The 15,225-nt window shown below is 40.2% G+C and overlaps 1 protein-coding gene across 2 annotated transcripts in view; it reads left to right on the top strand.

Annotated features, from left to right (window-relative positions):
• Positions 1-361: 361 nt before the first annotated feature.
• The window catches only part of TRIM2 (tripartite motif containing 2), a 160,772-nt gene continuing 145,908 nt past the window's right edge, over positions 362-15,225 (top strand). For both annotated transcript variants that reach the window (XM_045505514.2, XM_045505513.2), the window contains exon 1: positions 362-544. In XM_045505514.2, the coding sequence (XP_045361470.1) occupies positions 527-544 (18 nt within the window). In that variant the 5' untranslated portion in view covers positions 362-526. The remainder of the gene's footprint in view (positions 545-15,225) is intronic.

Raw genomic sequence — 15,225 nt, 5'->3', positions numbered from 1 at the left:
CAGTTCCCAGAAATCAAGTATTAATAGGATTGAGGTTGGCTGCTTCCCTCTACGTAAGTCCCCTTTACATTCGAGATGCAGGCTAGATTAACTGGAAAGGCACTTCCCTCTTATTTTGTTTCACAGGTACCTTTGGGAAGAGCATGAAATTTATGCTCAGAGCGAATAGAAAAGAACTGAGGCTTTTGGAGAATTCCTAGGTCAAGGCTAGCATTTGAACCTTTTCCTGGTCCGTGCATGCAGTCATTCCAGCTGCGGTGTTGCAGGGGCTGAGGCTTGAACGTGAGATCCTCAGTCCCCAGCCTGTCATCTTTGTGTCTCTTTATGGGGGGAGGGGCTGTCTGACACAGTTATTAAACCTGGCAGCTGCGTTGGCGGCACCGAGGCGCATTTTGAGTGAGCCTGCAGAAAATGAGGGGCTTTTAGCTGGGAGCCTGCTTGTCACTTCTCGCTGCCTGAAAGGCGGCTCTCAGGGCGCTTTCCCTTGCTTCTAATTGCCAGTGGCCGAGGACAGTGTGCGCACTTAATGAAAACAACTGGAAACGTGAGTATCCGTGGCTCGGCGCAGCCTGTGTGTTAGGAGCTGGGCTCATAAGGCTTCCAGCCTGGTTGCGGGGACGCAGAGGCAGCGAGAGGAAAGGCCGGCGCGCGGGGGATCCGGCTACGCGAGGGCCTCGCGACGCGCGTCGCCACGCCTTGTCTGTGGGTGGTGCGCCCTGGCGCGGCGACAGGAGGCTTGAGCGCCCGGCTTCTAGCGCACGCCTCGGGATCTCGTCCTATGGTTTGGAGGCGGACGCACAAAGAAAAGACGCTGGGCCTAGGCAGCCGGTGTAGACAGTCCTGTCCAGTCCCCAAATACTTGGGTCTTTTTTGAGAAAGGGGAAAAACTGCATTTTACGGTTGGCTCAAAGCAATGAGATTAGGCCAGTGTTTTCCCGCCAGGGAGGACCTTTGTGCGCTGGCACTGACCACCGCGATCAGTCCTGCAGGGACCTGGGCGCAGCGGCGCCCCCGGAAGCATCGGGCGCAGCAGGGTCTCGGCTCTCGAAGGCGGCAGGTCCGGATTCCTTTGGGATTTCAGAGCCTTTTGGGCCCCAAACTCTCCTCTCGCCGAGCCCCGAGCTCGCTCCTTCCGTTTGCCTCCCCACACTTTGTGTTCTAACACGGCAGACATTTTATGAAGACCATAAGTAAAGCGAAGAGACCTCAATGCCCTCCTTTCTCCCCGAAGTATGGAAGTGAAGGGATGTGGTTTTATTCTCACTATCGATCGCTTAGAGGGAATCTTGAAGGTCAGCTTCAGTTTTATATTTATTTCTGGACAAGGTTTCCAAGTTTACAAAGGTGGCATCCTGCCAGGGCCTCTCCGTGGTTTATATACTTTTAAAAGAACCTTGACTTTCCCCTAGGGGTTCCTAGGGGAGGCTAACAGCGTCAGTTGGCTCTGGAATATCTTGTTCAGTGTTTCTTGTGCATTTCCACGTCGATCTGTTTCGGGCCCGAATGTGTGATACTGAGAAGTAGCATCTAAAGCCTAACACCACACCCCCCTCAACCCCGTTCCCGCCCGCCCTCCGGGCCAGGCTGGATTTCTTGAGGTCCTGTAGGGTGTTCAGAGTCAGGGGCTGATGGCCATGGAAGGCTTCACCTTCCCCAGGGACCAACAAAGCCAGGACTCAGGCGATATTGGTGTGTGGGCAGTCAACTATGGGCAAGCTGCTTAAACTTTCCAGGCCTCAGTTTCCTAATCTATAAAATGGGCATGCCAAAGTAATATCTTATAAAGATGTGCTAAAATGTGTGCTGGTTTTCCAATGCCATCGCCCACTAAGCAGCTTTTCTGTTATAACCTGAGAGCTGAGGATTATCTTAACGAAAACAAAAAGGAAAGAAAGGAAAAGTCTGTAAAATGGGGGAAAAAAATAAATAACCCTCAGAAAAGCTGTTGTCAAATTAGCTTGGAAATTCCCTAAAAACAGACTAGCCTATTGGCTATAAATTAGTTAATTTATAGGTAAAGAACTGAAAGTGTTACAGACATGCTTGTGGCCCCTTTAATTTTGCATATCGGGTTATGGCCCTGGAGGAAGATTGACGTCCCTTTAATGAGGAAATGAGGCTTGATATTCATTGCTTTAATTTGCCCCGAAACTTGATTTTCCATCCTGAACTGTGGTTTCTCAGGTTTCTGCAAATGAGTCCCTTGTTAACAAAAACCAGATGATGATTAAGAAAAAAAAAAAAGCATTGTGAAAAGACATTAATGTGATTCTGAGGTGTTAAATATACAAGGAACCGGAAATAAATACCTCGACTGAATTCTACTCTAGTAAAATAATGGTTAGGGTATTGTTTCTAATTTTGTGCATTGTACTTTAAAAAGAATGTGGAGAAACTGGAGGAGGGGTTCAGAATGGAGCAGCCAAAATAACTTAATGGAGCAGAAAGAGAAGCTTAAAAAAGAAAGAAAGAAAACCCTGAGGCTGAGTGAGGCACTGAAAAGAATAGAGTATGAGAAAACAAGGTTTTCATAGAACAAAATGAAGTACTTCTAAAATGGTGAAAGAATAAAATGTACCACTGAGGAGCTTCAAAAAGAGAAAAATTTACCACCTGCCCTTCATGGTCTAGCCCCAGCTCTTTGTAAACCTGATTGCATGTTCGAATCACCTGGGGACTTCAAAACTCTTCTGAGGCCCAAATTCTAACTTAACAGGTCTGAATGTGAGTGTGGATATTTTGTCTGAGCTCCCTTGGTGAAACATTAGGTAGGGAAACATTGGTCATGCCTAAAAGGGCAGAGTGCATGGCTGCAGGGGCCAGCAGGGAGCAGAGATGCCAAGGAGAGCCAGGGGCTGATGGGGCTCTCGGAGGGAAAGCATTTTGATCCACTTGTGCATGTCAGCCAGCTTTGCCAGATCTCCTGCTTTATCAAAGATTTCTGGAAATCCAGTTATTTATCTGTTAATACAAAATACTCAGATCTCTAAGGTTGCAACTAAGTAAGAGTAAAACATTCAAAAATATATTGTGCCTGCAGGGGATGGGGGTCTAACTCAGTGGTAGAGCGCATGCTTAGCATGCAGGAGGTCCTGAGTTCAATCCCCAGTACCTCCATTAAAATAAATAAATTAATGAACTTAATTCCGCCCCCCCTTAAAAGTATACTATGCTGGCCAAACAAAACATATCTGAAGCTGGAAATGGGATTTTCCATAATGACTGTACCACTTTATATTCCCACCAAAGGTTCCCTTTTCTCCACATCCTCATCAACATTTATTATTTCTTGTCTTTTTGAAGATAGCCATTCTGACAGATGTGAGGTGATATCTCACTGTGGTTTTGATTTGCATTTCTCTGATAATTAATGATGTTGAGCACTTTTCATGTGCCTGTTGGCCATCTGTATGTGTTCTTTGGAAAAATGTCTACTCAAGTCTTCTGCACATTTTTTAATTAGGTTGTTTGTTTTTTCAATATCGAGTTATTAGAGTTCTTCATATATTTTGGATATCAGCCCCTTATCGAAGATAGAGTTTGCAAATATCTTCTCCCATTCAATAGGTTGCCTTTTCATTTGTTGGTGGTTTCCTTTGTTGTGGAAAAGCTTTTTTAGATGATGTAGTCCCATTTTTTAAAACTTTTGTTTCCCTTTTCTGAGGAGATATTCCCCCCCACCCCAAAATAGTGCTAAGACTAATGTCCAAGGGTGCCCATGTTTTCTTCTTAGAGTTTTATGGTTTCAGGTCTTACATTTAAGTCTTTAATCCATTTTGTGTTTCTTTGTGTACACAATGTAAGACAGTGGTCCAGTTTCATCCTTTTGCATGTAGCTGTCTGGTTTTCCCAACACCATTTATTGAAGAAACTGTCTTTTCCCCATTGTAGATTCTTCTTAAGATTGCTTTGGCTATTTGGGGGCTTTTGTGTTTCCCAAATTTGAGGATTATTAGTTCTATTTCTGTGAAAAATGCCACTGGTATTTTCATAAGCATTGCATTGAGTTTGGCGATTGCTTTGGATAGTGTGGACATTTTAACAATATTGATTCTTCCAATCCATGAGCATGGGGTGTCTTTTTATTTATTTGTGTCTTCTTCAATTTCTCTCTTCACTGTCTTGTATTTTCCAGAGTACAGATCTTTCACCTCCTTGGTTAGAATTATTCCTAGGTATTTTGTTCTTTTTGATGTAATTGTAAATGGGGTTTGTTTCATCTCTCTTTCTGATTGTTCATTATTAGTGTATAGAAATGTGACAGATTTCTGTATACTAATTTTGTATCCTGCAACTTTACTGAATTAATTTATTAGTTCTTTATTAGTCTTTGGGGTTTTCTATATATAGTATCATGTCACCTACAAATAGTGACAGTTTTACTTCTTCCTTTACAATTTGGATATCTTTTATTTCTTTTTTCTTGCCTAATTGCTCTGGCTAGGACTTGCAATACCATGTTAAATAGAAGTAGCAAGAGTGAGAGTTGTTGTCTTCTTCCTGATCTTAGAGGAAAAACTTTCAGCTTTTCACCATTGAATATGATGTTAGCTGTGGGTTTGTCACATATGGCCTTTATCATGTTGATTATATTCCCTTCAAAACCACTTTGTTGAGAGTTTTTATTATAAATGGATGTTGAATTTTGTCAAAATGCTTTTGTGAATCTGTTGATATGGTCATATGAATTTTATACTTCATTTTACTAACATGATTTATCACATTGATTGATTTGTGAATGTTAAACCATCCTTGCATCCCTGAAGTGAATCCCACTTGATCATGGTGTATGATCCTTTCAATGTATTGTTGAATTCAGTTTGCTAATATTTTGGTGAAGATTTTTGCATCTATGTCCATCAGGGATATTGGCTTGTAATCTTCCTTTTTGTGGTGCTTTTGGTTTTGGTATCAGGGTAATGCTGGCTTCATCAGATGAATTTGAAAGTGTTTCTTCATGTTCAATCTTTTGGAATAATTTGAGAAGGAAAGGTATTAACTCTGCTTTAAATATTTGATAAAATTGACTTGTGAGCCATCAGAACCTGGACTTTTGGGGAGGGTTTTTTTTATTACTGATTTAGTTTTCTTCCTAGTAATCAGTTTGTTCAGATTTTCCATTTCTTCATGATTCAGTCTTGGAAGATTGTAAACTAGGCATTTATTCATTTCTTCTAGGTTGTCTAATTCACTGGTGTATAATTGTTCATAATATTCTCTTGTGATCTTTTGTATTTCTGTGGTGTCATTTGTAATTTCTTCTCTTTCATTTCTGATTTTATTTATTTGGGCTTTTTTTATTTCTTGATGAGTATGGCCAAAGATTTGTAGATTTTGTTTATCTTTTCAAAGAACCAACTCTTAGTTTTATTGACCTTTTTATTGTTTTTTAGTCTCTATTTCATTTATTTTTAACCTGTTCTTTATTGTCCTCCCTTCTACTAACTTTGAGCTTTACTTGTTCTTTTTCTAGTTCCCTTAAATGTAAATCCAGATGGTTTATTTGAGATTTTTTCGTTTTTTGAGGTAAACCTTTATTGCTATGAAATTCCATCTTAGAATGACTTTTGCTGTATCCCATAGATTTTTGGAAAGTTTTGTTTAAGGCTAATATTTCCTTATTGATTTTCTGTCTGGATAATCTATATATAGAAGTAAGTAGGGTATTAAATGTCTCCTACTATTATTGTATTGCTGTCCATTTTCCCCTTTATTTCTGTTTATATTTGCTTTATATATTTAGGTGCTCCTGTGTTGTGTGCTGGCAACTCTGACCCTGGAGAGGGCTCCGGCAGTTCCTCACCCATTTGGATTTCCTACCTATGTAGTCCAGGTGCCCTTTAAACTGGCATTTTTTTCACTGTGTCCCAGAATTGTGCTTGGGACCCTCAGTAATATCCCTCCCTATTTCAAGTTTCTGGGTCAGGGGTGTAGCACCCATGGATACCATGTCTCTGTCTTTTTTACCCATTTCTGTATGGTTCTTCTATGTGCAGAAGCTGTTCAGTCAGCCCTCAGGTCTTTTTCAAGGGTAATTGATCTATATGTAGGTGTAGGTTCAGTATGTCTGTGGGAGGAGATGAACTCAAGGTCTTCCTATGCTGCCATCTTGCTCAAGTTCTTTTTTTATGCTCTTTTTAACTCAAAGAAACATTTCTTGGCCTCCTTCTCTCTGAAGGATCATGTCTTCCTGGCTGAGTGCCTACTCTTTGACAGATCTCTCTGGATTATTTGAATGAAGCAATATTACCTAGTTCCCTAGCCTTCCCTTGACTGTAAGTAAAGGAGGCTGGCCCTGGAGATTGGAATAGCGACTATGACACCCTAAGGTAAAAGGGAGGCAAACCTGCTCCTCCCCAGCATCTACCACTCAGAGCCTTGTGGTTCCCCATGCTGATCGTGGAGATAAGATGAATGGGGATTGGGAAGCTTGATCTTTCTATGGGAGGCCTGGGAACTGTCCTGAAGCTGCCTTCTGCTGTCTCTTGGGTTGGAGGGGAGTGGGTACCATACACTGTCCATGCATATAAGCAGCACTGATGTTGAAACATGATTTCAAAAATTCCCTGTTCATACATCTCTTAAATTTCCCTGTTGCTGCACAAGCAATGGAAGAAAACTATGTCTCTATTAGAAAAGAGGAGGCATTTAACACCACTTTTTACAGATAAGAACTTTTCCAGAAGTAGAAAAAATTTTAGGAGACCTCAAAGTGTGACTCAGCTGGATTTGCCCTGCCTCTTCCCTCTGGATTAGGGCTGCTGTTATTTTTGTTTGGATGTTGGGGTCAGGTGAAGTAACAGGAAGGCAGAACACCAGCCAATGTCTGGCTGTACCCCCTTGTGTAGTGCTGAGACCAGGGTGGTACTTGCCTTCCCAGTGATGAGGTGGCCTTCCAGGCTGACACAGAGGACTGTGTGTGCAAGGTGGCAGAGACTCAGCACAGAGATGACCACTTCCCCCATGGCAATGAGCAGAAGTCAGATTTGTTCAAAAGAGCTTTGTTAAGTGACATAGCACTGTAAGTAAATGAAATCAGCATTCTTTTTTTTTTTATTGAAGTATAGTCTGTTATAATGTGTCAATTTCTCTTGTACAGCATAATGTCCCAGTCATGCATATATATATATATATATACATATATTTGTTTTCGTAAAAGTTTATAATAAGATATTGAATATAGTTTCCTGTGCTATACAGAAGAAATTTGGTTTTAATCTATTTTTATATATAGTGGTTGACATTTGCAAATCTCAAACTACCAGCTTTATTCCTTCCCACCCCCTCTCCCTGGTAACCATAAAATTATTTATTATGTCTGTGAATCTGTTTCTTTTGTAGATGAGTTTCATCAGGGTTCTCTTTTTTCTTGTTAGATTCCACATATGAGTGATATCATATGGTATTCTTCTTTCTCTTTCTGGCTTATTTCACTTAGAATGAAAGTCTCCAGGACCATCCATGTTGCCTCAGATGGCATTATTTTATTCTTCTTTATGGCTGAGTAATATTCCATTATATAAATATACCACAACGTCTTTATCTAGTCATCTGTCAATGAACGTTTATGTTGCTTCCATGTCTTGGTTATTGTAAATAGTGCTGCTATGAACATTGAGGTGCATGTATCTTTTCGAATTAGAGTTCCCTCTGGATATATGCCCAGAAGTGGGGAAATCAGCAATTTTTAGCAGCTGCTATTTTTGCTTCCCATAGGCTCTGGGTCGGCAGGCAAAACCAGAGTGGCTGAACAGGTATCAGGCTCCCCTCTATTGGCTATGAAAGGCCTCCCAAAGCCATGGCCATGCTGTCTTTAGTCCTTTTGCTAGCCCCTCCATTCTCCAGTCAAAAAAGCAGCACCTGTGATCAAAGATTTCACTATCAAGAAGGGAAGGAGAGTTTTGAAGTTAGAATGTGGAAAACCGCTTGGAGCAATGGGAACAAAATAGGATCCAGGAGTTTGGTGGAATTCTGGTTGCCAAAACCCAGAAATATGTTTCTTGAAGGAGCAAAAGCCACATCAGCCCCAGTTGAGCTGCCGAGTCCTCAGGCTGGCGTGAAGATGCTCTGCCCTGGTATAATCTTCCTCTCTCCTAACAACTGCGTGAAACAAATGATTGATTCTCCCACTGGAATCCTAGATGAACACATTCCACCCCACCAGCCTCTGCCACTAGCTTCGAAGGATCAGGATGTAAGGTGGGGGCGCTGTGGGGTGCCACTGAGGGTCTGACTTCAAACCACCGTGCAGCCTCAGGACTGTGGCCCAGGAATGGGCTGTATACAAGACTGCTCCCACCCCTGCTCCTTTTAGTCCTGGGACCAACTTGCAAAGTGCACGTACTTTGGAATCAGCCTTCCTTTATGTCTGTCCTTCCAGCCATTGCCCAGGCTGATTGTTAAGTATACCAATCATCGCCTCCCCTCCAGCGCCTGAAACAGCAAGTTCCGCCCCTTTCTGGCTTGATAATGACAGGTTGCCTGTGGAGCATCCTGGCCCATGTGCTGTCGACCAGGGTTACACAAGCAGCTTGTATTTTTCCTTGAAGTAGATGATCCGGTTTCCTCTCCATTCTAGAACCTTCCTGTTGGCTCTTTTTAGTAAATTCACTCTTAACAGAAGATCTATTTAAGTGCATCCAGGGACAGAGAGAAGGTAAAACTCCTTCAGTCAGTCCACTTTTTTTGAACTTCTTCATGATGGAGGTGGGAAAATTGATTAAGGGGAAATTTCATACTTTTGGCTGAAATGCAGATATATAGGTATGACTGTTCAATTCATCTCTGTCTTGCACAAAGATTCTTATATGAGAGTCATAAGAATATTAGTAAAGTTCAATTATGCAGTGCCATAAGCTTTAATTGAATTTAAAGAAAAACAGCAATTCCATTGGAAATTTTATTTTATTTTAAAGTAAATTATTCTCTAAGCCAGAAAGGAAGAAAAATGCCATATGATATCACTTATGGGTGGAATCTAAAGAAAAGGACACAAATGAACTACTTTTATTTATAACTTAGATGATTGATTTCTTAAATATGTGTAAGCACATTTGACTCTCCTTTATGATTGGATTACTGCATTCTGTTGATTCTTATTTTGTGGTTGGCTTTATTTCTTTGATAACTATGCAAGTTTAAAAAGCTAAAGCTCTAAACTGATCTTAGAAACAATGAACAGTACATATATGTGCAGTATATTGTATATATGTATTTACACGCAATATAGTGCATATTAGGTAAAATTGATATAATTTTACCTAATTAAAATGTGTAATTAAAAAATATATTTTTAACTGTTAAATGTATATACGCATAAAAGTGTATAAAATGTGTTGTATACAGCTGAAATATAATAGTAGAAAAATAATAGTAGAATGAAACATGCTTGTATATTCCTCACCAGGTTAAGGCATAAAACATGATCAGACCCTTGAAGCTTGGCAGGTGCCCCTCTCCAGTGAATTCCCTGCATTCCTTCCTCCCACAGATGTCTTCCTTCTGGAATTTTGGTGTTAAACCATTCCTCGATTTTCTTTATATGTTGCCACTTACATGTGAAACAGGCTCTTCGTATTTTATTATAGAGTCTCATGACAGAAGTTACTAGCATCTAGGACCCAACAGCCAAACTTCCTGAGTTCTTATCTCACTTGTCACATGCCAGTTGTGCGACACTGGGAAAGTGATTTATCTTCTCTCTGCCTCGGTTTCCTTACCTGAGAAATCAGAGGCGTTCCCCCTTAAAGGGTTGTTGTGAGAAGTAAATACATTTAGGTTGCAAGACTTTATAACAGGGCTTGATATATCATAAAAATTATGATGATGTCATTGTTTACATTAGGCTGACATCGACCTTCCTGTAGATCAGTGCTTCTCAGTTATCTGCGGTAAGGACCTTAAAAATTTTTTTTCCAATCCACTGTGGATAATTTTGTAAAATATAATAACGTGGAATAACTGAAAAAATTTAAAAAACCCCAAACATATAAAATTCAAACTCCAATTTTTTATTTTGAGTCAACAGAAATAAAATTACTATGTCAAACTGCTTAAGTGTTTTTAAATGATTGCTTGCAATTGCTGCACTTACTTGTCATGAACCAGTAGCAGACAGCTGTGGACAGCCACCAGCTCACAGACACAGTCCAAGCTGCTCTGGTCCAGACTTCTGCACACTGGTTTCTGCCTCGTCCTGCAAGAGGCCCATTCCTTTTTCAGGAAGCAAAGTTTGGGAGTCTTTTGTCGGGTGGTCCTCAGAATGTTGTTTATTTTATAGCTGCCCTTCACTTGCTAGAAATAAAAATGACTTTAAAATAAACATACTTAATAAGTGCTGATTATCACCAAAAAAGTAGATTATTCTCATCATTATATAGTGGTAAGCCAAAAAGTAAATTATCTTTCTAATGTATAGTTTTATATATATTGGGCAACCAAAACGCAGAAAATTTTAAATTAAATCTATGAAATAATTACTCCACTAAATGTGAAAAAATAACGAAGCACATGGCAATTTTAAAAACTAGTTCCTACTATCATGTTTAAAAGAAAGGTTTACAAGCACAAAATCAGATAAAAAATATCACAAAGAAAGTGTTAGGTGGAGTGCCAGACTGACTAATCAAATGTGAGAAGTGATACAGTCTGTTCCATGCCAGGGCTGGAGGGGGGACGTTGATGCCTGTGGGTATAATCCGGTGCCCTGTGATGGCTCCAGCGCCTTTAGCAATGGTCTAGAAAGGTAAGCAGAGAAGGTGGAGGTATTTTTCACCTAAAGGCAAACAGCTTAAGCAGTGGCTCAAAAGGCATGGATTTGGCAACTCACTTTTGGCGGGGGGGTGGGGGGGTCGGAATTAGGTTTACTTATTTATTTTTATTTTTTTTATTTAATGGAGGTACTGGGGATTGAACCCAGGACCTCATGCACGCTAAGCATGTGCTCTACCACTGAGCTATACCCTCCCCACTGACAACTCACTTTTGATGATTAATGGAGAGGAAGAAAGAGGCTTTTTCTCTGGAGGTAGGTGATTGGGGTTTGTATCCCAAAGGTGTGCAAACTTGAGAATTTGCACAACACCCAGAGTCTCAGTTTCTTCATCTGTGAGTGGGGACAATCATTGCACTATTGTAAGGAATAAAGAGAATTGATGTAAAGGGTCCAGATGGTTCGTGCACCCAGATGGTTAACTCATGCTGTGTATTTGCAAGAAAGATGTAATATGTGACTCAATCCAATTTCCATATCAGAATGAAGACTTTGAACTTGTTCCCAAGACAATATGGAGCCACTGTAGAATCTTTAGGAAAAGAAAGGTTTCTTGTACCGCATACATAGAAGGCCCACTGAATTTTTACAAATTCCTGTAGGACCATTTGAATCTCTACTTGGATTTTTTTTCCCCTCTTTTTTGTGTTTGTAATTCAAACCCTAGTACTTGAACAAGTTAATCAGAGTTTAAATGTACTCCTCTAAATATATGAGAAGTCTCCTCCCAAGATGGCTTGTCAGTAAACTGTGTGATCTATGGTCACCATAGTATTGGCCTCCAGACTTTCTGGAGAAGTAATAGTAGCTTGGAATTTAATGATGTGAAAAGCTGTGACTGCCAGTTACTTCTATAATAAATGAGCCTCATGAAAATTCAATACTTAAACATTTTTACTAGTGGGGAGAGTATAGCTCAAGTGGTAGAGCACATGCTTAGCATGCACAAGGTCCTGGGTTCAATCCCCAGTGCCTCCCCTAAAAATAAATAAACCTAATTGCTTCCTCCCACAACATAAAAAAAATTAAAAATAATATAATAATAAATAAAATTTTTTGAAAAATTTTAATTAAATATATAGGATTCCCTAATTTCCACTAGTATTTTATTCTTCTTGGACACTTCCCGACAAGCCTTTATTTTTAGCTCTTTTAAGTAAGTTACAATTTTACTATGCTTTTCGTTGGGCAGTAAGGAATATGTTTCAATAGAGTAATATCTCTATTTTACAACTTTCCACAATTGTTTGGTGCAATTTTTAGAATATAAGTCAGTTGCAGTCTTCACACTGGTTTTGAAAGAGGTTTTATAACCCCTCTGAGCAAATGTTTCTTTGAAATTTTTTCCCTACTCCTCTCCTCCCTCCTGTCCTTAATTCTTTGGAGTTCGTCTTTGTTACACATAATCTTGATGCAAAATAAACTGTGTTATCTGACACTTTCCCTTCACCAAGTTACTATGAATAAGCATTTCTGAGCTAATCCAGCAAAAACCACTGATCTCATTAGCTTCCCCAGAGGAAAACAAATCAGTCTTCCGAGGTAGCATTAGGATTTTTAGAAGATGATTATTTTCCAGGCTTTATTTTTAAAGGTGGGAGGGGAGGGCTGGGGGCTAGCTCTCTGCCTCACAAACAATAAAGCCTTCCATTTCCTGTTCTTTCATTCATTTCTGTGTTTCCCCAGGAGGGAGAGGGAGACCAGGCACGGTCATCTTGCCAGTGTGAATTAACTCTTCCCTGGCCAGATTCTTTGGACATCCATTCACCGTCCATTCTGTAGTAACAAAGATTTTGTTGTACTTTGAACTAAAATAGGACCTCTGTTCTAAAAGCTTAATACAAAATTTTGAAATGAGGACTACGATCCTTCCTCTGTACAGAAGCACTGTGCAATCTAATGTTTATAACCAACCCCTACTGCTTTCACAAGCAGTGGGATGGATCAAAGAGACATCAATGCTCCATGTTAAGAAATAGCCTCCTTGGATTATTAGCACATGTGCAACAGAGCAGCCTCGTCCTTGTCCCTGCGCATGCGCGACTGCATTGCGTCACAGTATTATTGTCCTCGTTTTAGAAGGCCGGAGAAGTTGGATACGTTCTCCAAGGTCATCAGCTACTAAGGAGCAGACACAAGAGTTTGACTCAGACCTGCCTGTCTGACTTTCCAGGACACTACATACACTATGATGCTCAGCAGAATCCGTTGGAATATTCTGTTCTCCAGGTTGGGTTTCATTAGAGCTCTCTAATTAGTGAATGCTTCCCTCTCAAAGACCTCTCACAAAGAAGACCAGCACACTTGCTAGTTTTCTTTGTATCATCTAGTTCTCATAAGCCAACCACTTCAAGGCAGGTCCAACAAGCTTCCTGGATGACTGCATACTGGGCAGTATTCCAAGGTGGCAAACTATGCTTAAGAACCACTCAGAAGTGTAAGTAAAGGTAGCTGCCTGGACTACCAGCAGATAAATGCACTGTGTCCTCTGCAGCTGACTTGTTAGGGTGTGGGGAGTTGCAGCATTTCACTGGAACCTTCCATCTACTGGAAAAAAGAGATAAGGCAAGACTGGAAAAACCAAGTGCTCAAGTAAACTTGGTCAGCCTGATGGAAAAGCCTGATGATGCCTCAAGCTCCTAAATGAAATTCAAGTGCACGTTCTCTTGGCAGCCAACTTTGCCAGCTTACTCTTACTGTAGTTTTAACTCTTTATCCTGCCACTTAGATTATTGCTTGGCACACACTATATGTTAAATAAATACTTGCTTGAATGAGTGTATCCATCGGGGTTCTCCAGAGAACACAACTAATAGGGTATTTATTTGTTTGTTTACTTGTTTGTTGGAATTGGCTCATGTGATTAAGGAGGTTGGTAAATCCAGTCTATAGTGTGGGACAACAAGCGGGAAACCCAAGGAGAACCAGTGTTCCAGTTCAAAAGCCATCAGGCAGGAAGAGTTATTGCAGATGAAGTCGAAAGGCAGTCTGCTGGTGAAATCTCTTTTACTCAGGAGAGGGTCCATCATTTTGTTCTATTCAGTCCTTCAGCTGATTGGATGAGGCCCACCCATATCATGGAGGGCAGTTAAAATGTTAATCTCATCCAAAAACACCCATTGCAGAAACACTCAGAATAATGTTTGACCAGATGTCTGGGCCCCTGTAGCCCAGTTGAGTTCACACATAAAATTAATCATCACAGTGAGTGAAGGAGTAAATGAGATACAGCAGTTTCTGGAGTGTGGCAGAGCAAGTGGGATGTCGGCCATTAGTCTCTGTCATTGTATGTTTCAGTTAAAATGACATCTTGCTAATAAGAAGGACTCTTTTTCCCATGAGGGAGCTCCAACAGACCACAGAGTTTGAAACCATGATGCCACTCTAGGGGAATCTTCCTTTGGCCGCTCATGCCCAAGTGATTAGTTACCACTGGATCAAGTGAATTAAAACGGTTGACGCATGCAACATGCTCTCCAGAACTGAGGGGTAAGATTGTTTTTGAAGTCAGAATGTCAGAATCCTAAACACATGTAAGAACCCAGCTTTTCCAAGACTTAATGGAAAAACTAAACTTTATGTACTCAAGTATACATAGCCATATTTAAGAATACTTTGTTTAGTTGATTTAATGCAGTTAGGTGATTACTGTAAATTTCTGAAATTTGCAGATTACTGATTCTCTAAAATCACAACTCATGTCATGTACTCTGGGATCAGGTTTCTAGATTTTCATATTAAAAACGTAGCATATATTCATTTTCATGTTCTTTTTCATTAAAGGTTATTATAAGATTGAATATAGTTCCCTGTGCTATACAGAAATTTATTTTTCATCTATTTTTATATATAGTGATAAACATTTACAATTCTCATACTCCCAAACTTATCCCTTCCCACTCCCTTTCCCCTGTTAACCATAAGATTGTTTACTATGTCTGCAGGTCTGTTTCTGTTTTGTAGATGAGGTCATTAGTGCCCTCTTTTATCTTTTTTTTTTTTTTCAGATACCACATACAAGTGATATCATATGGTATTTTTCTTTCTCTTTCTGGCTTATTTCACTTAGAATGACAATCTCCAGGATCATCCATGTTGCCTCAAATGGCATTATTTTATTCTTTTTAATGGCTGAGTAGTATTCCATTGTATAAAAATATCATATCTTCTTTATTCAGTCATCTGTCAATGGACATTTAGGTTGCTATTGTATATAGTGCTGCTGTGAACACTGGGGTCCATGTATCTTTTCGAATCAGAGTTCTCTCCAGATGTATGCCTAACACTGGGATCGCTGGATCATATGGTAAGTCTATTTTCAGCTTTCTGAGGAATCGCCATACTGTTTTCCATAATGGCTGCACCAAACTACATTCCCACCAGCAGTGTGGGAGGGCTCCCTTTTCTCCACACTCTCTCCAGCATTTATCATTTGTGGACTTTTTAATGATGAT

This window comes from Camelus bactrianus, chromosome 2, assembly GCF_048773025.1.
Source record: "Camelus bactrianus isolate YW-2024 breed Bactrian camel chromosome 2, ASM4877302v1, whole genome shotgun sequence".
Classification (NCBI taxonomy): Eukaryota; Metazoa; Chordata; class Mammalia; order Artiodactyla; family Camelidae; genus Camelus; species Camelus bactrianus.
The sequence above is the reverse complement of the archived record's forward strand: the minus strand, read 5'-3'. Positions and strand labels throughout refer to the sequence as shown.